This window comes from Tupaia chinensis, unplaced genomic scaffold (genome assembly GCF_000334495.1).
Source record: "Tupaia chinensis unplaced genomic scaffold, TupChi_1.0 Scaffold144346_1, whole genome shotgun sequence".
Taxonomy (NCBI): domain Eukaryota; kingdom Metazoa; phylum Chordata; class Mammalia; order Scandentia; family Tupaiidae; genus Tupaia; species Tupaia belangeri.
Window position 1 is genome coordinate 3,398,619 of NW_006204205.1, and position 25,688 is coordinate 3,424,306.

The 25,688-nt window shown below is 43.3% G+C and overlaps 1 protein-coding gene across 2 annotated transcripts in view; it reads right to left on the minus strand.

Annotated features, from left to right (window-relative positions):
* The window catches only part of HSPA4 (heat shock protein family A (Hsp70) member 4), a 74,495-nt gene that overhangs the window by 45,929 nt on the left and 2,878 nt on the right, over positions 1 to 25,688 (minus strand). The window contains exon 1 of one of the 2 annotated variants that reach the window (XM_006166864.3): positions 14,620 to 15,011. The exons of the other annotated variant lie outside the window; for it this stretch is intronic. Within the exon in view, the coding sequence (XP_006166926.1) occupies positions 14,620 to 14,726 (107 nt within the window). The 5' untranslated portion in view covers positions 14,727 to 15,011. Of the gene's footprint in view, positions 1 to 14,619; positions 15,012 to 25,688 lie in introns of those variants that run through there. 2 annotated transcript variants of the gene reach the window in all.

Here is a 25,688-nt window from a genome sequence, read left to right on the forward strand (position 1 = left end):
TTTGTATAAATACTTTTTTAAAAAAAAAAAAAAGTACTGGACTTGGCTTAATTTCTACTTAGCACCAACTAAGTAGAGTTATTACTATCATACTTGTTTCCCGTTCTAAAAGTGTTTAATAAAACAAAGGTCACGGGACCAGCAGTGAGCGTAATGGCTATGTCGCTGGACTCCCACATAGTCAACCGCAGTTCAAGGCTCGGACCCAGTGGCTTAAATTCACGCCGGGCGCGTGTGTGTGCGTGCCCAAGATCCCGAGTGGAGAATGGAGAAGGGATTGCGGCGTGGCCATCCCCCCTGGGGGTGATTTCTCGCTTTCTGTCTCTGTCCGTCTGGTGAGCGCACGCGCCCCATAGCAAAAACCTCTCCAAAAAAACAAAGGTCACAATCTATATCTGGTCTAAAACGAGTTAGGGGACTGGAGAGGAGAAACCAAACAGCAGTTTAGATAGAAAGCATCAGCACATACTACCTGTAAAGTACATACTGTGTACTGATACTACTTTTTGGTGGTGCACATGCATCCCAGGTCCTGAAGTAACATGTGTATTTAATATAATACAAAGTCTTATATTAAAGATATGTGCTATTGGGACTGGCAGGCAGCATGGTGGTTAAGGTCGCTATACTCCCACATGGCCAACATTGGTTTGAGTCTCAGACCTTGCAGTTTGCCTTCTCACTTTCCCTCTCTCTCACTCTGTTCCTCTCTGGTCAAATTAAAATAAACAAACAAAGTTAAATAATTCTTTAAAAAACATATGTGTGCTATCTTAAAAAGTACACTCTAGCCACATGAGTCTACTTAAATTATTTAAAATTAAAAACCTCAGGGCTGGCAGGTGTCATGGTGGTTAAGAGCGCTGGACTCCCACATGGCCAACTGTGGTTTGAGTCCCAGATCTGGTGGTTTGCGTGCTCACTTTCTCTCTCTCTCTCTCTCTCTCTCTCTCTCTCTCTCTGTCTGTCTGTCTGTCTCGCAGTCCCTCTCTGGTCAAATTAAAATAAATAAGTAAAGTTAAATAAAATAATTCTTTTAAAAAAAATTTAAAACCTGAGTTCTTCTGTCCCACTGATGACATCTAAAGTGTTCTATATCCAAATGTGGCTTGTGGCTACTGTCTCAGACCATGCAGATATAGGACACCCATTATTACAAAATGTTTTATTAGACAATACTGCTCCAAACAATATTCTTTTAGTCAGTTCATATTTTTACTTTTAAAATTGACACCTATAGAAACCAGTAGATGGTGTAATGGTTACAGCACTGGACACCTACATAATTGACTGTGGTTTGAATCCTGGGCCCAGAGGCTTAAAAAACTAAGCCTGTGCGTGCGTATGTGCATGCATGTGTGTGTGTGTGTGTGTGTGTGTGTGTGTGTGTACCCAGGATCCTGAGAGGAGAATGAAGAAGAGACTATGGCATGGCCATCCGCCCTGGGGGGGAATTTCTCACTTTCTGTCTCCCTGTCTCTCTCTGGCGAGTGCACATGCCCTACAGCAAAAAACCTCTCTTAAAAAAAAAAAATTGACACTTGTATCTTTATTTATGTTTTAAAGAAGTTTCTCCCTTAGGGTTTATGCTCTTGCATAGGAGAGAGACAAGAGAAAGAAGTAAAGTGAGAAATCACCCCAAGGGGGTGGCCACACTGCAATCCCTACCGGCATCCAGAATGATTTTCAAGTCATCAGGTCTGGGACTTGAACCACAGTCAGCCGTGTGGGAGTCCAAAGACATAACCCCTACAACCTCTGCTGGCCCCAACACCTAATTCTTAACAGGTGTAGGAAATGTCTCATACATCTCAAAGAGCCAAATAAATGTTTATCTCAATTCAAGTTATTCATCCTATTTTAGGTCTATGTATACACACACTTCACAAAGCAAACAAATGTCACCAATGGAACTTCATCAATCTTTACTACAAAAATAGTAGTTAAACCTCAAATCAGGCATAACTCTTGCAGTGTGGGAAAAGTTTGTGCATTTCTTACCACATCTTATAAAATCAATAACATCATCATGACATAATTCTTACATTCTAATAAAGTCTGTTAGCAGGAAGCCAACTACTGCACTACAGAAAGAAATCCCTGCTCTTCCATTTGTCCATTAACTTGGTTGATTTACAAGCACAGTTAAAAAAAAAAAAAGAAGAGAGGAACACTCTAGAGTCAAACAGCTTTTGGGTCTGTCCAAAACCCTTCTGCTTTCCAGTTGTGTGACTACTATTAATCTCTGAGATTCCATTTGCTCATCTCTAAAACTGGGAAAATTTATAGCACCTTTAGAGACTCCTACGGCAGATTAAATATGATGAACCACTTTTAAAGTGCTTATGTCAGAGGTTGGCACATCGTAAATAATAAAATATTAGCCATTATTGTAATTCCAGTGAAACCATGGTCTGAGTTTCATACAAAAACATACCGAGCACAGTTAATTCTTGAGCAACGTGTCAGGGGCACCTCCTAACTCAGTAAAAAATCTGCATATGACCTTTTTGGGTTTGTTTTGTTTTTATTTGGTTTGGTTTTTGCCATAGGGTCTGTGCATTTGCCAGAGAAACAGTGAGAGTAAAAGTGAGAAATCACCCCCCCTCCCCCGCAGGATGGCCACAATGGAATGCCTTCTCCATTCTCCTCTCAGGATTTTGAGTACACATATACCTGCACCCAGCATGAATTCCAAGCCACAGGTCTGGAACTCCAACTGAGTTTGGCACCTTAACTGCCCCGTCACCTGCTGGCCCCACATAAAGTTTTTAACTCTCAAAAAACTTAACTACTAATAGCCTATTACTGATCAAAAGCCTTACTATAAACAAACAGTCCATTAACACATATTTCACATTAATATGTATTAAGTACCATATCCTTACAACAAAGAAAAGAAAATGTTGGGGCCAGCAAGTGGGGTGGTGGTTAAGGTGCTAGACTCCCACTCTCAACTCCCACATGGTCAACCAGATAACAGTTTGAGTCCCAGACCTGGCAGCTTGTTCCTCACTTTCCCTCTCTGTCACTTTCCTTCTTCCTCTCTCTTTCTCTGTCTCTGCTGCCTTATAGCAAATTTTCATAATAAAAATAATAATGTTAAGAAAATAAGAAAAATACATTTATAGGACTGTACTTTGTTTTCTGGTATTTACTAAAAAGATCCATGTAAAAGTGGACCCACACAGTTTTTTCCTTAAGGTTTTTGGCATAGGGCATATGCAGAAGGGGCGGGTGAAAAATCACCCCTTCAGGGAAAGGCCACGCCCCAATCTTTTCTCCTCCACTTTCCCCCTGGGACTTTGGGCATGCACACACAAGCAACCAGCTTAACTTTCAAGTCCTGCCAGGTCAGGGACACGACCCACAGTCAGCCATGGGAGTCCAGTCTTAACCTCTATGCCACCTGCTAACCCAGGATCCAAACTGTTTAAGCCTATATTATTCAAGAGTCAACTTTGAACAACATAGTTTGTTATGAACATCATGTTTCACCTTTTTAAAGTGTCTACTACAGGTCAACAGGTGGCATGGTGGTTAAGCTGCTGAACTCCGTGGCCAAACACCACTCGAGCCCCAGACCTGGCAACTTGCTTTCTCATTCTCCCTTTCTCTCTCTGCCTCTCTCAGAATAATGATAATAAATACAATTAAAAGTAATATTTTTTAAAATAAACAAAAAATAAAATCCACTAAATTCCAGTAAGTAATCTTTTTGTAGAATATTTTAACTTTATTTATTTACTTATTTATTATTTCATTATTTACTTTAATTTGGGCCAGAGAAGAGAGCAAGAGAGAGGGAAAGTGAGAAACCAAGCCGCCAGGTCTGAGACTCCAACAGTGGTCAGTCATGTGAGGGTCCAGAGCCCTTAACCACCATGCCACCTGCCGGCCCCTGTGAGTAGTTTTTTAAAGTCTTACTACTTTCATTAAAAAAAAAAGGACAACTGAGGGGACCAGTAGGTGGCACAGCAGTAACACAATGCACTGTAAGGCCAACTCACATAGAAGGTTCCAGACTGGCATCAAGAGACCTCCCTTAACATGCCAGGTACACACATGCCAAGGATCCAGGACTGGCTGAAACTGGATGTGGATCATAGTATGAGACCCTGTCGAGGTGCCTGTCTGACTCTCACTCATGGGAATAAACAAACTTAAAAAAAAAAAAAAAGACAACTGAAAAACAGCAATATAATCAACTTGTTGAATTACATCAATTTAAAAACAAGTACAAATAGAAGGGTTTGGAAACTAGAAACTTACACAAAGAGCCCTAATATTTAAATGAGAAGAAAGTCCAAAATATTAGGTTGAATATTAAGGCCAGCTTAAGAACCTAGTTCAATGTTTTATGTTGCAAGCTCATTGTAGAAAATTAGAAAAAAGTATAAAGGAAATAAAGAGTGTATATAATTCCCAACACTCTCCCCAAAGATGGCAGACTACTAGCAGTTACGTAAATATTCATATGGAAACCAGTTAAATCATCTAAGTCCTGGGACCAGCAGATGGCATAATAGTTACGTCACTGGACTCCCACAGAGTCCACCATGGTTCGAGTCCAAGACCTGATAGTTTAAAACATGCTAGATGTGTGTGCATGCACGCCCAAAATCCTGAGAGAATGGAGAAGGAACTGGGGCGTGGCCAGCACTCTCTAGGGGTTGATTTCTCGCTTTCAGTCTCTCTCTCTCTCTGAGTACATGTGCTCTAGAGCAAAAATCTCTTTAAAAAATCACCTAAGTACACTTAAGAATAGATGTGAAATAGCCCATCCAGTCTCCTTCTCTTCAGTGAGTACTCAAAAGAACTCACATGATACACTTTCACTGACTGTTCCAGTTGTTTCCCTGTATTCCTGCCCTACCTGCTCAAGTCCCATACCTGTCTTTCCCATCGTTCCAGCCCCCACTGAGGCACTTCATCTAACTTTGTAATTGTACTCGTCCTAGTTATATTCCTTTACACCATTCATATTTCCACCTAGAGCTGCTTCTAACCTTAGACAGCAGGAAACTCAATCTTACATTTTCTCTACACTTCACACAATGCCAAATCAATGGAACACCATTCTAAGAAGTACTCACATATTTGATGCTTGACTAGTATTGCTTTCACTCCATTCCAAATTGCAGGTTGACAATACAGGAAGCTAATTCAAATCAAGTTCAAGATCCCTCTGTTTGTTTTTGTTTGTTTGTTTGTTATTGGAGAGGTTTTTGCTATAGGGTGCGTGCACTCACCAGAAAGACAGAGACAGAAAGCAAGAAATCACTCCCCAGGGGGATGGCCACGCCGCAATCCCTTCTCCTCCATTCTCCTCTCGGGATCTTGGGCACGCATGCACACGTGCCTGGCATGAGTTTAAGCCGCCAGGTCCAGGACTTGAACCGCAGTTGACTACATGGAAGTCCAACGACATAGCCATTACACTAGCTGCTGTTTCCCAAGATCCCTCTGTTCTAATCTTTAAATCCTAGAAATGGTATCCTTTTGTAGTCAGAGAATAGCATTGTTCTCACTTTCCTGGGTAAAAGATACAACTGACCACATATTTACGCACATTCTGATAGGATATCTGAACAGCTGGAAGAGACACAGAGCCTTAGAAGGTAGTTTCACATTTATAAGCATCTGCAGAGCTAAGACACCTGTTGCTCTAATTCAGTTCCTTAAACAATAGAGGCAAATGAGCATTTCACAGACCTCACAATACTAATTAGACTATCAAATACAGGGAAAGTGAGAAAGCAGGCTGCCAGGTCTGGGACTAGAACTGTACGTAGTCCGCCATGTGGCAGTCCAGTGTTCTTAACCACCACGCCTCCTGCCAGCCCCCGGCCCCAAGCTTTTTGCACATTAAATTGTAGCACCCAAAATGCAAACTTCCATAATTTCATTTTACTGTCCTAATATCTCATCCAGCAATAAAGAGCATTAATCTAAAATACAAATAATTACGGCAACATTAGGCAACATTTCTGCCAGGATTTACTATATGCTGGGCATTATTATAAGCATTAAGGAGAAAGGTATGCTCACCAAAGTTCTGAGAAGTTAGAAGGTTCTCCCTCATGCAATGCGAACATACTATTTTGAATAAAAAATGTATCAATTACAGTTTTAAGTCACTGTAATCCTCATAACCTCCAATAAGGGAGGGAAAGTACTCACGTTCGTAGTATAAATCTTTTTAAGAGTGATTTTTGCTATAGGGAGTGAGTGGTCACCAGAGACAGAGAGAGACAGAAAGTGAGTTATCCCCCGGGGGGGGATGGCAATGCCACAATCCCTTCTCCTCCATTCTCCTCTCAGGATTTTGGCAGGGATACACACACACACACACACACACACACACACACACACGCCTGGCATGAGCTTTTACATTTTAAAGAATCATTTCATTTAACTTTATTTATTTACTTGTTTTAAAATTTGATCGGAGAGGAACAGAGTGAGAAAGAGAGAGGGAAAGTGAGAAACCAAGCCACCAGGTGTGGGACTCGAACCACAGTCAGCCATGTGAGAGTCCACCACCCTTAACCACCACACCACCTGTCGGCCACCCAGCATGAGCTTTTTAAAGCTACAGGGTCCCAGACACAAACAAAAGTGGACTCCTTGAGAGTCCAGTGACATAACCATTACGCCACCTGCTGGTCTAATCTAGTACATATCAATCCCTTTATTTTATTTTTTTTTTTTTTGGAGAGGTTTTTGCTATAGGGCACGTGTGCTCACCAGAGAGACAGAAAGCAAGAAATCACACCCCCCCCCCAGGAGGATGGCCACGCTGCAATCCCTTTTCCTCCATTCTCCTCTCGGGACGCACCGGGTGTGAGTTTAAGCCACTGGGTCCGGGACCCGGAACTCGACCGCGGTCGGCTACCTGGGACCAGCAGTTAGTGTAATGGCTATGGCGCTGAACTCCCACGTAGCCAACCGCGGTCCAAGTCCCGGACCGGGTGGCTTAAACTCACGCCAGGTGCATGTGCACACGTGCCCAGGATCCCAAGAGGAGAATGGAGAAGGGACTGCGGCGTGGCCGTCCCCCCTGGGGGGGGGTGATTTCTTGCTTTCTGTCTCTCTGGCAAGTGCATGCACCCTATAGCCCTATAGCAAAAACCTCTCAAAAAAAAATTTTTTTTTTGTGAAGCATCCTAGCACTATATACACAAACTTGAAGCACATACATCCTTTGCCCTATTAATTCTCTCCTGGAAATCAATCCAACAAAAATAAAAACATTAAAACATAAACATAAATGTACTAGAGTACTTGTTAAAAAACTGCTTTGTAACTGCAAAAACTAAGAACTTTTAAGAAAATGTGTTGGGACCAGCAGATGGCGTGGTGGCTAAGGGGCTGGACACAACCACATGGCTGAACATGGTTCAAGTCCTGAACCTAGCGGTTTGCTGTCACTCTCTAGTCAAATTATGAAAGAATGAATAAATGAATGAAATAATTATTTTTTTTTTTAAAGAGAACATGTTACAGGGACCAGCAAATGGTATAATGGTTACTTCCTGGACTCCCACGTAGTCCACCGCGATTTGAGTCCCAGACCCAGTGGCTTAAAACTCATGCCAGGTGTGTGCGTACATGCTCAAAAACCCAAGAGGAGATGGGAGAAGGGCTGCCATGTGTCCATACTCCCCCGGGGGGTTTACTTCTCACTTTCTGTCTGTCTCTGTCTCATCTCTTCTCTCTCTCTCTCTCTCTCTCTCTCTCTCTCTCTGGCAAGCACACCCACCCTATAGCAAAAACTTATTTTTTTTTAAAAGAAGTGTTCTAGCCATAATAAGCAATATTACAAATTTAAGGAGGGAAATTCATATTTTACTTTGGAAGATGTCTAAAAGGTAAAAGAAAACAAGTTACAAAATATGGTACAATCAAACACACACACATTCTATGTGTATATTTGTAGAAGAAAAAGATATGAAGGGCTGAACCAATGGTTAAGGGAGCTAGATCCCACACTGCCTTCTCATGGCCCCAGCAACTGGAAAACCATGCCGGATGCGCATGCATGCGTGCCCAAAACCAGAAAATAAAGGACTGCACGGTGACCACACCCCGTGGTAGTGTGGGGTGAGCTTTTTCTCTCTTGCTCTCTTCTTCCCCCCTCCCTGGCAATGAAAAAAAAAGAAAAATATATGAAAGGATGCACAGTACATAGAGTATTCATAGAGGGGAAACTTGCTTTCTACTTTAATACTTGTTTTCAAACAAGTATTGTGTTATGTCAGAAATTATTTTGGGGGCCAGTAGGTAGCATGGTGGTTAAGGCTGCTGGACTCCCACATGGCAGACCATAGTTCAAGTCCTGGACCTAGTGGCTTGCTTTCTCTCTCTCTCTCTCTCTCTCTCTCTCTCTCACACACACACACACACACACACACACACTCACTTTGCTCCTCTTGTCAAACAAATAAATATATATAAGTTAAATTAAATAATTCTTTTAAAAAATTGTCTTTAATTTAGGAAACCCAATTTGGAATGTAATGACATATCCTGTAGATTACTTCTACCAATTTTGTATACAAGATATTTTAGTTTTTAAATGATTCTAAGAAGCTACTTTCATACCCTCTACAATTAAGACAAATGAGCTATGATTACAACTAATGAGGAGTAGTGTAAGCAGTTTGAAGTTCTAGGTAACAAATCAAGTTTACTGTTTTCATCCAAAGGAGCCAAGTCACCCTGCTGTTTCACTCAAGAAATACACAACAAGCAAAGACGGTCACCTCAGGGAAGAATACTTCTGCACACACAAATAAGGGATAAAATTTAATCAGTTAGCCAAAATCTGCACATACCTTTCACCTTTTGCTTTCTCAAGGACACTTACTCATTTCATCTCTTCAAAATGGCAATATATCTTTTGATTATACTGTTATTTTCATGGACAAGAGATAATCAAGTCATCCACAGCATTATTTTCTGACGTAGTTCATTTCTAAGGCTACAAATTTTTCACTTTGAAAAGTATGGCAAATTACTTCTGTAATGTTTGGCAGTCCACTAACATTTTTTTTAAGAATTACTTTATTTAACTTTATTTTTTAATTTGACCAGAGAGGGATAGAATAAGAGAGGGAGAGAAAGTGAGAAAGCAAGCCGCCAGGTCTGAGACTCGAACCGTGGTGGGCCACGTGGAAGTCCAGAGCCCTTAATCAACATGCCACCTGCTGGCCCCAGTCCAATAGCATTTTTAGCCAAGGAGGCTTTAAATACATCTGTACCCTTTTTATTGCAATAGCTCACTAAATACAGAAATAGGTTTACGTCCGGGACCAGCAGTTAGCATAATGGTTATGTCACTGGACTCCCATGTAGTCAACAGCAGTTCGAGACCCAAACCCTGTGGCTTAAATTCACACCAGGCACGTGTGCATGCATGCCCAAGATCTTAAGAGGAGAATGGAGGAGGAGGGATTGCAGGATGGCCATCCCCCCTGGGGGAGTGATCTCTCACTTTGGAAAGCCAAATACCCATAAGCAAAAACCCCCCCCCCCCCAAAAAAAAAGTTTACCACCTTATTCCAAAGGCTATGATCAAAAAACTTTCAACACACTTAATATAAGTTGAATCACTTCCTGCTGCACCTAAATAAAAATCCCTATCATGAGTTCTAAGACCCTGCTTCCTGACTAATGTGCCCTGTTGAACACCATTCTCTCAAGGGACCCAAGAGTTGCCAGCTTCTCCTCAACTGCCCAGTGTGCCAAGCTCTTCTTGCCTCAGGTCTTTCCACAGGTTCCTTCTGCCTGGAACAGACCTTCCTCAGACTCACCCTGATCTCTAGGGTAAACTCCTTGTTCTCCGGGTCAAATGACAATTCTTTCAAAACACCTTCCAGCTCCACCCTCAAATCTATTCATTAATTTAATGTAGGTCCCCCTGTCTCATCCCATCTCATTCTGTACTCTTCCACCTTGTCCCTGACCCCAGTTAGGAATTACATACTTAATTTAGCATCTGTGTTTTTCCACTAGCCATGTCCATGATGGCAGGCCCTGGCTCATCTCTTACCACACTACCTCTAGCGCTTAGCACAAGGACTGCCAGATAGGAGGCTCTCCCCTGAAGGCAGCCTAAATTTGGAAAGGCAAGGGTCTTAGCTCTTCAAACTCTGAATACCTTCTTACACCCTCTACTTGAAATGAGGTGCTTCCACCACAGCCAGTCCTCTAACACCTCATCTCCACTCCCACATTAAAACAAACCCACATCCCAGTCTTTGTGCACCTATGAATAGGTTCTTCCATAACCTCTGCAGAAGTCAAACTTTCCGTTCCTATTTTCTACCTGGGTCAGGACTCTTAACTAGAGATCTAAGTTAATCAAAATCACAGTTCAGAAATTACTTGAACATATGCTGTTCTTATAAATTAATGGAGAGCATAAAGGAAAATATATAGAAAACAGGGGCATGGTTAAGAGCGCCGGACTCCCCACATGGCCGACTGCTGGACCTGGGGGCTTGCTTCCTCAGTTTCCCTCTCTCACGCTTGCGCTGTTCCTCTCTGGTCAAATTAAAATAAAGTTAAATAGGGACCAGCAAGTGGCATGGTGGTTAAAGGCGCTGGATTCCCACATGGCCAACCATGGTTTGAGGCCGGGACCTGGTGGCTTGCTTTCTCACTCTCACGTTCCCTCTTTCTCTCTCTTTCTCTGATCACATTAAAAAATAATAATGAGTGGAATTAAATAAATAACTCCTTAAAAAATAAATTAGTTCTTTAAAATATGCATGTGGGGGATAGAAAGGTGCTGCGGTGGATAAGGGTGCTGGATTCTCACATGGCCAACCATGGTTCAAGTCCCTGACCTGGTGGCTTGCTTTCTCGCTTTTCCTTTCTGTCTCCATCTGGTCAAACTAAAAAATAATAACAAATGGAACTAAATAAATCTTTTTTTAAAAAAAATGCACATAGAAAACAAGAAAAATTATTTAAATGATATTTTCACAACTACATAGTGTACGTGGTTACCTATCACTTTGACACTGAGGCAAATGTAACTGCCAACGGAAGATTAAATTATTTTTTATCTGAACCAATTCAGTTTCAAATAATGCAACTTATGGTAAAGCTGCTCTACTGTTTGTCTAAAATAGAAACAGGAACATAAAATAATCTAAAAGTAAAAAGGTCAGCTTCATGACCTAGTGGTTAAGGGAGCCATATCCCACAAGACTGAAAGTAATTCAGATCCCAGGCCTGGTCACTTAAAAAACACGACGGGCTCGGGACCAGCAGCAGGCATAATGGCTATGTCACTAAACACCCAAGTAGTCAACCACATGTTCAAGTCCTGGACCGGTGACTTAAAACTCACACCGGGTGTGAGCACGTGTGTGCCCAAGATCCCGAGAGGACAATGGAGAAGGGACTGCGATGTGACCATCCACACTAGGGGGTGATTTCTGTCTGTCTCTCTTTTTCTGGTGAGCGCACACACCCTATAGTAAAAACCTCTCCTCTCAAAAAAATCTTTAAATAGATAAAAATTAAAAGAAACACAACAGGCTTGAGACTGTGCATGCCCAAAATCCCAACAGGATGGAGAGGTGGAGAAGGGACTGCAGAGTGATCGTGCCCAGTTAGGGGGTGCTTTTTCCCTGTCAATCTGGTCAGCAAGAAAAGAGAAGAATGGGGGGGAAAGAGGGTACTGGACAAGAACACTGTTCCCAGTATCTGGGATTCCCTTTCCAAGTCTCTTTTGGAGCTAAAGTGTGCTAAACTCTAGGCAAGAAAGAACCCAGCAGCTAAATGAATAATGTAGTGCTCTGTTCTTTTTAATTCCTTGGGGAGCTATCTTTGCAAGATAAAGTAAACTGGAACCCAGAGGAGATTAAAACATCAAACAGGAATGTATGCTACTACCTAAAAACAAACTTCCATGTTTTAAAAAACAGTGGCGAGGGGACCAGTAGGTGGTGTCGTGGTTAAGGTGCTGGACACTCCCGCATGGCTGACCGCAGTTCAAGTCCCAGACCTGGTGGCTTGCTTTCTCACTCTTCCTCTTCCTCTCTCCCTCTTCCTCTCTCCCTCCCTCTCTCTCCCTCTCTCTCCCTCCCTCTCTCTCTCTCTCTCTCTCTCTCTCTGATCAAATTAAAATAAGTCAATAAATGGGACCAGCAGGTGGCGTGGTGGTTAAGGTGCTGACCTGGTGACTTGCTTTCTCACTCTTCCTCTTCCTCTCTCCCTCTCTCCCTCTCTCTCTCTCTCTCTCTCTCTCTCTCTCTCTCTCTGATCAAATTAAAATAAGTCAATAAATGGGACCAGCAGGTGGCGTGGTGGTTAAGGTGCTGGACACTCCCACATGGCTGACCAGTTTGAGTCCCGGACCTGGCAGCTTGCTTTCTCACTCTCTGTCTCTCTCTGGTCAAGTTAAAACAAATGAACAAATAAATAAAATTCAATAAATAATTTTTAAAAAAATAAGTCAATGAATAAATAAAATTTAATAATTTTTTTTTAAGCGCCCACCACCCAGCAGGTAGCAGATTGGTTAAAGGCACTGGACTCCCACATGGACAACCACGGTTTGAGTCCAGGACCTGAAAGTTTGCTTTATCACTTTACCCCCCCCTCTCTGTCCCTCTCTGGTCAAATTAAAATAAACAAAGTTAAACAATTCGTTAAAAAAAATTCACAGTACCTAATACACTTCCTTGGAAACACAAGTAAGAATTTAAAATCCATTGTTGAAAACTATACACACTAGGAGATAATGGGATTTGAGCACTAATGGGTACAGAGTGTTTCTGGGTGATAAAAATGTGCTACAATTGTGCTGATGATGACACTGTTTTGTGACTGCACTAAAAACCATAGAACTGTACCCTTCCTATGAGTTAACTGTGTATGTTCATTATATCACTGTAAAGTTGTCAAGAAAGCTACAAACAAACTCAGGAACGGTACATCTAAGTACCATTTCAGGGTTAAGTTTTCAGAGGAAGCACTTGGGGTAGGTCTAAAATGGCAGAGAAGAACAGTTGAAGTCTAGTTTAGCTAGAAACCTTAAGTCTGACAAATTTAAGAATGAAAATGAGTCTCGGAACTGAGAGCCTTGAGGCAAGCAGATGGCACGGTTAAGGCACTGGACTCCCACATGGCCAACAGCGGTTCAAGTCCCAGACCAGGTGACTTCATTGCACGCGCGCGTGCGCTCTCTTTCTATCTCTCTTTCTCTGGTGAACGCACAAACCCTATAGCTAATTAAAATTTTAAAAAAATTTAAGAATTATTTAACTTCATTTATTTATTTAAATATGACCAGAAAAGAGTGAGAGAGACAGCAAGAGAGGGAATGAGAAAGCAAGCCACCATGTCTGGCACTTGAACCATGGTCAGCCATGTGGGAATCCAGCGCCCTTAACCGCCATGCCACCTGCTGGTCCCAATAAATTTAATACATAATTATTTAGGGGGAAAAAAATCCATGTAAAGAACTAAGAGCATCGAGGGGCCAGCAAGTGGTGCGAAGGTTATGGTCATGAATCCCATAATGCCGACTCCAAGTTCTAGTCCTGATCAGGTGGCCTGAAAACCACACTGGGTGTGTAAAAGCGCACACAAGATCCCCAGATGAGAATGGAGACAATTAGATTGCTGGGGACGTGATTACACACACACACACCCTATCTGTCTGGAGAGTGCAAGTGCCCTATAGCAAAAACCTAAAAAAAAAAAAAAAAAAAAAAATCTGTGAGCCTAAGTGGCTACAGAGAATCTGGCAAATAACACGAAGCTTCTTAAAAGATTTTGACCAAGAAGACAATGGAAATGTGACCAAGGAAAGAGGCTGTATCTGGGTAAGTCACCATTTTGCTCTGAAAAATGTGTTTTTACTGATTCTATAGCTTACTACACAGGCCCTCCAGTAATGAAAGTCAAAGAGCCCCCTGAGTCATTCATTAGTAATTGCAGCCAACACCCTGCTAGTGAGAGAGAGATGCATATGAATGGCCCATCGTGGTTCAATATTCCATAACGATAAGAAAAACGAAAGTGAATGCATAAATATCAAGGGAGAACCTACTTTATTAAACCCCTTTCACGACAAATCCAATCTTGACATGGACCCCGGATCTCCGGTGCTCAAACTCCTTTTCCGGACACCACCCCGCCCCCACTCACGTGGGACTCTGACCGCTACATCGTCTCGCGCCCGGCAATCGCCAGGACCCATTTAATTTAACTAACTTATAAGCGCCTGATATATGTGCAAATCTCCCAGCTCCGTGTTGGGCTCAAGAACCCGCAGGATAGCCTGGACCTAGTCTCCACCCTCCAGTAGAAAGCTCTGTCCATCCTACTTCCCAGGCTGGCCTTCCCTCCAGTTCTCTCCGTGCCCTCCACCGGTCCGACTATTCGCTCGGCCAACCCGCCACCGGGGAAAAACCTCGTGTCCGACGAAGACCCACGTTCACAGAGGGTCGCGACCACTAGTCGCCCACAGGGTCCTCGGCTCCGAAGGAAGGTGACTCCCTAGCCCGCGCTCCCCAGGCGCGGGGGGTCGCACGCTGAGGCAAGCGCTACCTCCCCTTCCCGGAGCACGCGGCTGGCTCGGCCCGCACTTACGGCGTGCAGCGGTCGCTATACTCGTTAGCAATCGTCTCGATGCCGCCGGCGCGGGCTACGGCGACGTAGCAGCTCTGGAAGCCCAGGTCTATGCCCACCACCGACATGGCGCCGGCTAGTGCTGAAGCTCGGGCCCGGGTCCGGCCGCCGAGACAGGACACGGACCCCGGCGGGGCTGGCGCGCAGAGAGCAGGCCGCGTGGGCCCCGGGACCCGGTCTACCGGAGAATGTGCGGGTGTCCCCGAGAACGCCTAGGTCCTCGGAAGGGGACCGCAGCCTAGGGCGCCGCTAAGGCCGGCTCCGGCTCAGCGGCCGCGGATGGACGCCGGTAGCGGGGGCGGAGAAGATCTCGAAAGATCTCGTTGCGACTAGACCAGAGCTGCAGCGCGAGAACTGCAAAAGAACGGAATGTTCTCGCGATAGTCCGGCTCAGACGCTTTTCCTCCTCAAGTCCCGCCCCCAGTACGTAAGCAGTGTACGTCACGTCCTGGCACAAATACCTGAAAAGGGATTGGACGGCGGACGGGTGGTCGGGAAGTGGAGCTGACCCACTGAGCGTGCGCACTGAACTCGCCGCTGCGGCGCTCTTCAGCTGCAGAGAGCCCTCGAGCACCTCCCCTTCCAGAAGTAGGCCGCCGGCTGGACGCAGTGTACTGAGGAAGGCCGTGGGCCTACTTCCGCCTGTTTTCTTTATTGCAAAGAAACTTCCGGTGGCAGGATCTGCTCGGCTCTACTTTCTCCTGTCCCAAAAGGAGGAGAGCTAATCTTCAAATTTCGCTGGGCTCTCTTTGCGGCTGTACAGGGAGACTGGCTAGTAGGAGAGGGGCGCCGTCGAGGCGCTTTGGCCCTTAGCAGGACTTTAGTCCGACTCTCAACGTCAAAGATAGCATCCCATTAACGGAGGGAAGAACCCAGCCCCAATCACAGCGGCTTTTTTTTTTTATGTCGAGCCATTCTCTAAGCCACTCGTGCTCAGATCAGATTGAGGGCCTGCGGGATTTAAGCCTCCTAGTGCCAACGACATCCCAAGCACTTGCTAGGCCTGGAGCTGAATCCATAGATATGGCACAGAGATACTGCCTAGCCTGGAAGGTCTATTCAGACAAACGATAGACATAGGAAACTAATGGTTTGGTTTGGTTTTTTTTTTTAAGAATCATTAATTTTATTTTCTTTTAATTCGCTGTAAATCACATGAGCTCCAGGATGAGGCAGCGGCTTAAAAACTAAACATCTGGGACCAGAAGTTGGTGTAATGGCTGTGTCGCTGGACTCCCAGGTAGTCGACCCAGGCTTGAGTCCGGGACCTGGTGGCTTAAACTCATGCTGAGTACGTGTGTGCGCACGCCCAAAATCCCTAGAGGAGAAGGGATTGCAGCATGGCCATCCACCTGGGGGACGATTTCTCACTTTCTGTCTCTCTGTCTCTGTCTTTCCAGCAAGCACATGTGCTCTATAGCAAAAACCTCTCAAAAAAATATAAATAAGTATTTAAAAATAATCTTCAACACCTGGTAAATGTGCTTGTGTACCAAGATCCTGAAAGGAGCCCAGAAGAGAAGGGATTGTGGCATCGCCATCTTGCTTTCTGTCTGTCTCTCCAGCAAGCACATGAACCGTATTGCAAAAATGTCTCAAAATGAAAAAAGATAAATGAAATTAGATCATTCTTTCTTTAAAAAAGTTAATGAACAAAAAAAAGGATAATTTCCCTGACTCTGCTTCCCTTTAAATGAGCCAAATATGCATTTTCTGCTGTCTCAAAAGGGACAACAGTCTCGGGAACCAGCAGTTAGCGTAATGGCTGTCGCTGAACTCCCACGTAGTCAACCGGTTCGCGTCCCGGACCGGTGGCTTAAAACACGCCAGGCGCGTGTGTGTGCGTGCCCAAGATCCCAAGAGGAGAATGGAGGAGAAGGGATTGCGGCGTGACCATCCCCCCTGGGGGATGATTTCTCGCTTTCTTTCTCTATGTCTCTCTCTGTCTGGAATGCACGCACCCTATAGCGAAAACCTCTCCGAAAAACCCCCTAAGAGAAAAACCCTCCCAAAAAAAAAAAAAAAAAATGGGGCACGACAGTCTCTAGCAGCAATGCCAAAGTCCAGGTTGTTTGCCTTTAAAATTGTAAATTACCACACTGTTCTCACAATTTACCTAATCCAAACCTGTTGCTGTCTTTGTCAAAGACAAGTACCAGGTGCTATCTGTAGAAGGGTAAACTGGTAAAAGGAGTGAAGGCGGAAAAGAATAGCCTATTAGAAAAGGCAGCAGAATGTTATGATACTTCACAGTTGCCAAAGGTGGAAACAACACAAATGTCTGTTGACAGGGTGAGTTTTTGGTACATACAGATTGATAAATCCTTGTCCAAAATGCTTGGGACACCAGATGTTTTTGACTTCTAGAGATTTTGGAATATTTCTGATACTGGATCCTGAAAAGTAAATGGTAAAAGTAAGTTTTCTGTGTTTAGTCTTAAATATTATACCTACCAAGGAAAGGAAAAGAAATAGCAGGATCCCAGGCAGTCTACACAATGAGCTCGTGCTCTTCCTGCTACTAGTCAGTTCTGTCTACATGCTGTGATTATGGTCTTGTAGTGCCCGTGTTGTGAGAGCCTTGTCTGCTCGATGTTTGCAAGACACAGTCATAAAATATAAAGATTGTAGTCATGGCCGTCTACAGGGTTCAAGTCCCATACCCAGTTTGAGAGACATGCTGGGTGTGTGTTCAAAAACCCAAGAGGAGAATGGAGGAGAAGGGATTGTGATATGGGCATCCCTTATGAGGGGTTCTTTCTCAGTCTCTCCCACCCTCGTCTCTCTCCAGCAAGGGCACATGCTCTGTAAACAAATAACGAAAAAAAAAAAAAAGTCTTGGACTTCATTGTTCCCCCGATTGATATCTTCCATAATAAATGTTACCGAACTCAAATCAGGTTCGCTTGCCCAAGCGCTATAAAACTAAGCCATAGGCACATGGTGTGATGAAGCACAAAGCAAGGAGAGCTCACAACCAGCAGTTTCCAGTCTACAAAACATCTTACACATTGAAATGAAAATCTTCTTTCCTTTAAGCAAGAGTTTTAGAGGTCAAATGGCCCTCACTCATGGTCCATGTTGGTCATTATCATAACCAAAGTCTGAAGACTTACTCCTTACAATGCAAATGGACTTTATATTTCAGAAACCCTAGAAAATACGTAGGGGTTTCTTGCCCGGTTTCATAAAGTCTTTCTTAAGCAAACTTCCTTTGTCTCAGAAAATGACATATTTTGGGACCAATGGGTGGGATGGTGGTTAAGGTGCTGGACACTCCCACATGACTGACCATGGTTCGAGACTCAGATCTGGTGACTTGCTTTCTCACTTTCTCTCTCTCTCTCTCTCTCTCTCTAGTCAAATTTTAAAAAATAAATAAATGAATGAATAAATAAAGTTAAATGAATAATTCTTTTTAAAAGAAAGAAAGAAATTGATGAATTTTGTAATGAGTGATTAGGCCCAGTGCATACATTCTTCTGGTAACATTTGCATATACATAATGAGCTATCTTGGGGATGAAATTAATTTAAACATGAAATTAATTCATATCTCATATACAGCTTATACAAAGCCTGAAGGTGATTTTATTTTTTTAAGGTGATTTTATAAAACATTTTTATATCTGTACTTTTTTTTTTTTTGGAGAGGTTTTTACTATAGGGCAAGTGCGCTTGCCAGACAGACAGAGAAAGACAGAGAGATAGAAAATGAGAAATCACCCCCCAGAGGGGAGCCGTGAGTTTAAGCCACCAAGGCTGGGACTCGAACATGGGAGTCCAGCGACATAGCCATTATGCTAACTGCTGGTCCCTATATCTGTACTTTTGTAGCATTTTGTATTTGTATGTAGCATCTTGACTGTGACTCATCACACGAGGACAGGTGTAGACTTTTATGACATCATATGGGTATTCAAGAAGTTTCAGATTTTCGATCGAAGGATATTGGACTTATACATATGATAGAATAATATGCAACCCTATAAAAGGAATGAAATTCTGATACATGCCACAAGATAGATGAACCTTGAAAATATGCTAAGTGAAAGAAGCCAAACAATGGACAATTTTTGTATGGCTCTACTTTTTTTTAATGATTTAATTTTATTTTATTTATTTATTTGAATTCGACCAGAGAGGGACAGAGAGAGAGAAAGTGAGAAAGCAAGCCACCAGGTCCACGACTTAAACCACAGTCGGCCATGTGGGAGTCCAACGCCCTTAACCACCACACCAACTGCCACCCCCTGTATGGCTCTACTTCCATGAGATGCCTAGAACAGGCCAGAAAGTGAGGAAGCAGTTAATAAGAGCTTTTTGCTATAGGGCGTGTGTGAGCACCATAAAGACAGAGACAAAGAGATAGAAAGCGAGAAATCACCTACCCCCACCCCACCCCTGGCCACACCACGCCACACTACGCCACGCCACAATCCCTTCTCCATTCTCCTCTCAGAATCTTGGGCATGCACGCACACACATCCAGTGTGAGTTTAAGCCACCAGATCTGGGACTCAAACTGCAGTTGGCATCTACATGGGAGTTCAGCGACACAGCCATTACGCTAACTGCTGGTCCCAATAAGAGTTTTTAGTAGCATAGACTAGAAAATCATTGCTTAAAGGATATAGTGTTTCAGTTTGTGATGCTGAGAAAGTCCTGGAGCTAGAGGGTGGTGTTGCTTGCACAGCAAAGTGCATGTACTCAATGATTTATATACCTAAAATGATTAAAATGATAAATTACGTGTTATGCATATTTTACCACAATTTTTTTTTTTTAAGTTTTTGCCTTAGAGTGCACTCACCATAGACAAAGAGAAGGAATGTGAGAAATCACCCTCATCCCCCAGTGGGGATGGCCATATTACAGTCTTTCAGTTCCTCTAAAGATTCTGGGCATGCACACACAAGAACCCAGTGTGATTTTTCTTGTTTTTTAGAGAGTTTTGCTCAAGTACGTATGTGCTTGTGGGAGAGACAGAGACAGAAAGGGAGAAAGCACCTCCTGAGGGGATGGCCATGCCACAATCCCTTCTCCATTCTCCTCTGTGGATTGTGGGAACTCACACACATGCTCCTGGCGTGAGTTTTAATCCACTGGATCCAGAACTTGAACCACAGTTGACTACGTGGGAGCCCAGCGGCGTAATCATTACACTATCTGCTGTACCCACAGTGTGATTTTTCAACCTTCCAGGTCCAAGATTTAAACTGTAGTAAGCCATGTGATAGTCCAGCCCCTTAACCCACTACACAACCTGCTGGCTCAATACCACAGTTTTTTTAATAAAACATTTATTGGGGGCTGGCAGGTGGCATGGTGGTTGGCTCTGGACTCCCACATAGCCAATTGCGGTTCGAGTCCTGGACCTGGCAGCTTGCTTTCTCACTTTCCGTCTCTCTCTCACTCTGTCCCTCTCTGGTCAAATTAAACTAATTAAGGGACCAGCAGTTAGCGTAAAGGCTATGTCGCTGGACTCCCATGTAGTCGACTGCAGTTTGAGTCCTGGACCTGGTGGCTTAAAACTCACGCAAGGTGCGTGTGCATGTGTGCCCAAGATCCCGAGAGGAGAATGGAGGAGAAGGGATTGCGGCGTGGACATCCCCCCTGGGGGGTGATTTCTCGTTTTCTGTCTCTCTGTCTCTCTCTGTCTGTCTGGCAAGTGCATGTGCCCTATAGCAAAAACTTCTCCAAAAAAAAAAGAAAAGAAAAAAATTAAACTAAATAAATAAAATGAATAAAGTTAAAAAAATAATTCTTTAAGAAAAAAGAATCATTTAACTTTATTTATTATTAAAATTATATTTCAATTTGACTAGCAAGAGAAAGAGAAAGAGAGAGAGAGCAGGAAAGTGAGAAAGCAAGCTACCAGGTCCAGGACCTGAACCATGGTCAACCATGTGGTTGTCCATCACCCTTACCACCATGCCACCTGCCAGTCCCATCACAATTTTTTTAAAGAGAATTATTTAATTTTATTTATTCATTCATTTATTTTAATTTGACCAACAAGACACAGAGAGAGAAAGTGAGAAAGAGAGAGAAAGTGAGAAAGCAAGCCACCAGGTCCAGGAGTTGAACCCTGGTCAGCCATGTAAGAATGTCCAACACCTTAACCTCCATGCCACCTCTCAGTCCACCCATCACATTTTTTTTTCTTTTTTTTTTGGAGAGGTTTTTTTTGCTATAGGGCGCATGCACTCGCCAGACAGACAGAGACAGAGAGATAGAAAGTGAGAAATCACCCCCCAGAGGGGATGGCCACGCCGCAATCCCTTCTCCTCCATTCTCCTCTCGGGATCTTGGGCACGCACACACACGCGCCTGGCGCACCCATCACAATTTTTAATAGCTTGAAAAAGGAAGTTATGCTGACCTTAACCTTCTGTCCTCTTAAACTCTTTTTCTCTTGCCCATGGGGAATACTGATAACACTGAAGACGATATCAATCTTAATTATGACAGAGTCCTGTCTCCATCTGTTTGTCTGAGTGTTTAAGCACGGGGCAAACAGAAAGACACATAGGCTGAAGTGTCCTATTTAACTGAAAGATCTCTATATCGGGTGGCTGACTCTGTCTTCCTTCTCTTGGAAGGTCTCCCCAGCCTGGTACTGTAGCTAAACAGAAAAGGAAGTGCATTTGTATCTTTTCCTGTTCCAGCTTCATGCCGCCCTGTTTGGCACGGCTTTCAGTCTGAAATACCACCAGCCCTATCAATCTTTTTAATGATTTGTTCTTCTCAAAATAAAACCTAACTAACATCAGTCACAGAGAGGACTCATCCTGCTATAAATAGTTTCCCAGATCATCAAACTTATACCTCAGGCAGCTATTCTGGGATGTTTAAATAAATGAAGTATGAAAAAGTTATTTGAAAATTCTGAACAATCTAAAGTGATGGTTCCAAGAATCACAACTATGAATCAGTAAAGTTTCCAGAACATTTCATGTCAGAGACATTGGGATTAGAGCATAAGTTTTCTTCATTCATTGAGTATTTTACTTTATTTTAAAGAATTATTTAACTTTATTTATTTATTTTAATTTGAACAAAAAGAGACAGAGTGAGAGACAGAGAGAGAAGGAAAGTGAGAAAGCAAGCTGCCAGGTTCAGGACTCGAATGCTGTTGGCCATGTGGGAGTCCAGTGCCCTTAACCACCATGCCACCTGCCAGCCCCATACATTGAGTATTTTAGAAGCAGGAAGTTAAGTGCCTTTCTGTGGTACGGTGATTAAATTTAGTTCTAGCTGATCACACAATTGTTAGTTTTTGTCATATGCTACTCACCCACAGACAAAAGATTCTCAGTTGGGAACGCAAATCCTCTCTGCCCAGTGTCCAGTGGAATCCTGTCCTATACTCAGAAAGAGCTTCTGCAATTTCTTGCTTCATGAGGAAGTTACTTTCTCAGGTAATGATGCTTTTCTGGCCTCAGATCCCACAGTGGGTAATTAGTGCCCTTAGTCAAAACAACAACCTTTTTTTTTCTTCCAAAAAGTTAATTTATCTAACTTTATTTATTTATTTTAATTTGAGCAGAAAGAGGCCGAGTGAGACAGAGAGAAAGGGAAAGTGAGAAAGAGAGCCGCCAGGTCTGAGACCCGAACCATGGTCAGCTATGTGCGAGTCCAGCACCCTTAACCACCACACCATCTGCTGACCCCACAACAACCCCTTTTTAAACTCAAATGCTTTAGAAAGTCTGCAATAATGATAGCTACGTGTCTCTAATTCCTACAGTAAGTGCCTGACATTGTGTTGAGCGATTTTTTTAAAGAATTATTTCATTTAACTTTATTTATTTATAATTTGACCAAAGAGTGACAAAGTGAGAGAGCAAGAGCGAGAGTGAGAGAGAGAGAGAGAGAAAGTGAAAAAGCAAACCCCCAGATCCGGGACTTAAGCTTGGGCGGCCATGTGGGAGTCCAACGTCCTTAACCACCATGCCACCTGCCAGCCCCATCCTGAGTGATTTTCATATCACAATTCATTTCATCTTTATATCAATCCATCGGGTATATATTATTTTCCCCATTTTATACTTAAGATAACCAAGACTTGATAAGGTTTAAGAACTTGTTCAAGACCAGCTCTAATGATATATGCTGCTAAGACCATGCTCCACAGGCTGGGACCCATGGGAGACCCAGCCCAACCCAAAGGCTGAGTGTAATGGCATGCACCTATAATCACAGCAACTTGGGGAAGTGAATGCAAGAGGATCGAAAGCTTGTGGCCAGCAGGTGGTTAAAACGCTGGGAAAAAAAAAAATAAAAACAGCTGGAGCCAGCCTGTGGCTCGGTGGTTAAGGCAGCTGGATCCCACATGGCCAACTGAACTGTTTACATTCTGGACCCAGCAGCTTGAGAAATATCCTGGGCACATGTGTAGACATGCCCAAAAATCCCAGGCCAGCAGTTGGTGTGGTAGTTAAGGGTGCTGGACTCCCACATGGCCGACCATGGTTGAACTCCCGGACCTAGTAGCTCACTTTCTCACCTTCCCTCTCTATCTCTCTCTCTATTTTTAAAAATTATTTTATTTAACTTTATTTATTTTAATTTGACCAGGGAGGGACGGAGTGAACGAGTGAGTGAGTGAGAGAGAGAGAGAGAGAAGCCAAGCCATCAGGTCCAGGACTTGAACCGTTATCAGCCATGTGGGAGTCCAGTGCCCTTAATCACCATGCCATCTGCTGGCTTTTCTATCGCTCTCTCTTACCCTGTCCCTGTCTGGTCGAAATTTTTAAAAATAAATAAATAAATAATGTTAAAATAAAATAAGTCCTTTTTTAAAAACACCCAAAATTCCTAGAGGAGAATGGAGGAGAAGGAATTACAGTGTGACCATCCACCACCCCCAAACACAGGGGTGCCTCACATTTTGTCTCTGCAGCAAGTGTATGTGCCCTATGTCAAAAAACAAAGTCAACTGGAGTGGTACAGCAGTAACACAACACTCCATGGTGAAGCTTTATGGGAAGGTTCAAGGTTTGCATCCCGAGGTCTCCCTGTACACACCAGACACTCACACATGCCTATTATCCTGGCTGGCTGAGACTAGGGGATAGAAGGAGTGTTGAGGTTTTCAGGGAAGAAATAAATACACTTTAAAAATAAAGCTAAATAGGACCAGCAGTTGGCATAATGGCTATGTCGCTGGACTCCCATGTAGCTGACCATGGTTCGAGTCCCGGACCTGGTGGCTTAAACTCACGCCGGGCACGTGTGCGTGCGTGCCCAAGATCCCGAGAGGAGAATGGAGGAGCAGGGATTGCGGCGTAGCCACCCCCCTTGGGGGGGGGATAATTTCCACTTTCTGTCTCTATGTCTCTGTCTTTCTGGCGAGTGCAAAAACCTCTCAAAAAAAAAAAAGAAAAGAAAAGAAAAGAAAAATTGCCAGAGTTCATGTGCTCACCAGAGAGATATAGAGAGAGGGAAAGCAAGAAAACACCTCCCATGAGGAATGGTTCTGCCACAATCCCTTCTCTTCCATCTTTGCCTGCTGTCAGGATTCTGGACATGCACATACGTATATCCAGTGTGTTTTCCAAGACACCGGGCTTAGGACTCAAACTGCAAGGTCAGCACTGAGAGATCCAGCCGCCTTAACCCCCAGGCCATCGGTCAGTCCAGTATTACCATTTTAAAGGCTCTGAGAAGACCTGTGGAAAACCTGTTTTACTTCTTTTTTTTTTTTTTTTTTTTTTTTTTGAGCTATAGGGTGTATACCCTCACCAGAGAGACAGAAAGCAAGAAATCACCCTTCTCTTCCATTCTCCTCTTGGGATTTTGGGCATGCATGCATGCACACGTCCGGCATGAGTTTTAAGCCACCAGGTCCAGTACTTCAGTCGAGTCCGTGGGAGTCCAGTGACATAGCCATTATGCCGTCTACTGGTGCCAATTTTTTTTTTATTATTTAGAGAGATTTTTTGATATAGGGCATGTGCCCTCTCCATAGAGACAGAGAGACAGAAAGCAAGAAATCACCCCCCCCCCCAGGAGAATGGTCACGCCACAATCCCTTCTCTAGTGTCCCTTTGGAGATTTTGGGCATGCGTGCACATACACCTGGCATAAGTTATTTTAATTTAACTTTATTTATTTGAATATTTATTTATTTGAATTTGACCAGAGAGGGACAGAGCAAGAGAGAGAGAGAAAAGGAAAGCGAGAAAGCAAGCTACCAGGTCCGAGACACAAACCATGGTCAGCCATGTGGGAATCCAGTGCCCTTAACCACCACGCCACCTGCTGGCCCCTGCCTGGCATGAGTTTTAAGCTGATAGATCTGGGACTCAAATGGAGGTCGACTACTTTGGAGTTTGGTGACATAACAATTAAGCCAACTGCTAGTCCCTATTATAATAATTATAAATACAAATAAAAATGAAAGAAATACTGGGCTAAGAAGTAGAGCACTAAAACGTACAGTTTCTTGCCTTTTTCACCCAACTTTTTTTTTTTTTAGGGTTTTGCCTTAGGCTGTGTGTGTTCATTGGGCAAGACAGAGAGAGAGAACATGAGAAATCACCCCTCAGGGGGATGGCCACACCACAATTCCTTCTCCTCCATTCTCCTCTTGGTATTTTGGGCATGTAAGCACAAGCACCTCACCTGATTTTCAAGCCGCCAGGTCTGCATTAGAACCATAGTCATGGTTGGCCATCCATGTGGGAATCCAACACCTTAACCACCACTCCCCATGCTGGCCCCTTGTCCAAGCATTTTTCTAAGTATAATGTTCTTCTGATACAAAAACAAGTTTTACTTCAAACTCCAAAATGATAGGAATCTGAGGGTCTGCTCCATTCTGGCTATCAAAGCTCTGCCTATATCGCAGTGCCATCTCACCTGAAGAGTCTTCCTCAAATCTCCAATTGTTTTCCTTCTTTTTTAAAAAAAATATTTTATTTAACTTTATTTATTTATTTATTTATTTATTTATTTATTTATTTATTTATTTCAGTTTGACCAGAGAGGGACAGAGAGAGAGAGAGAGAAATTGAGAAAGCA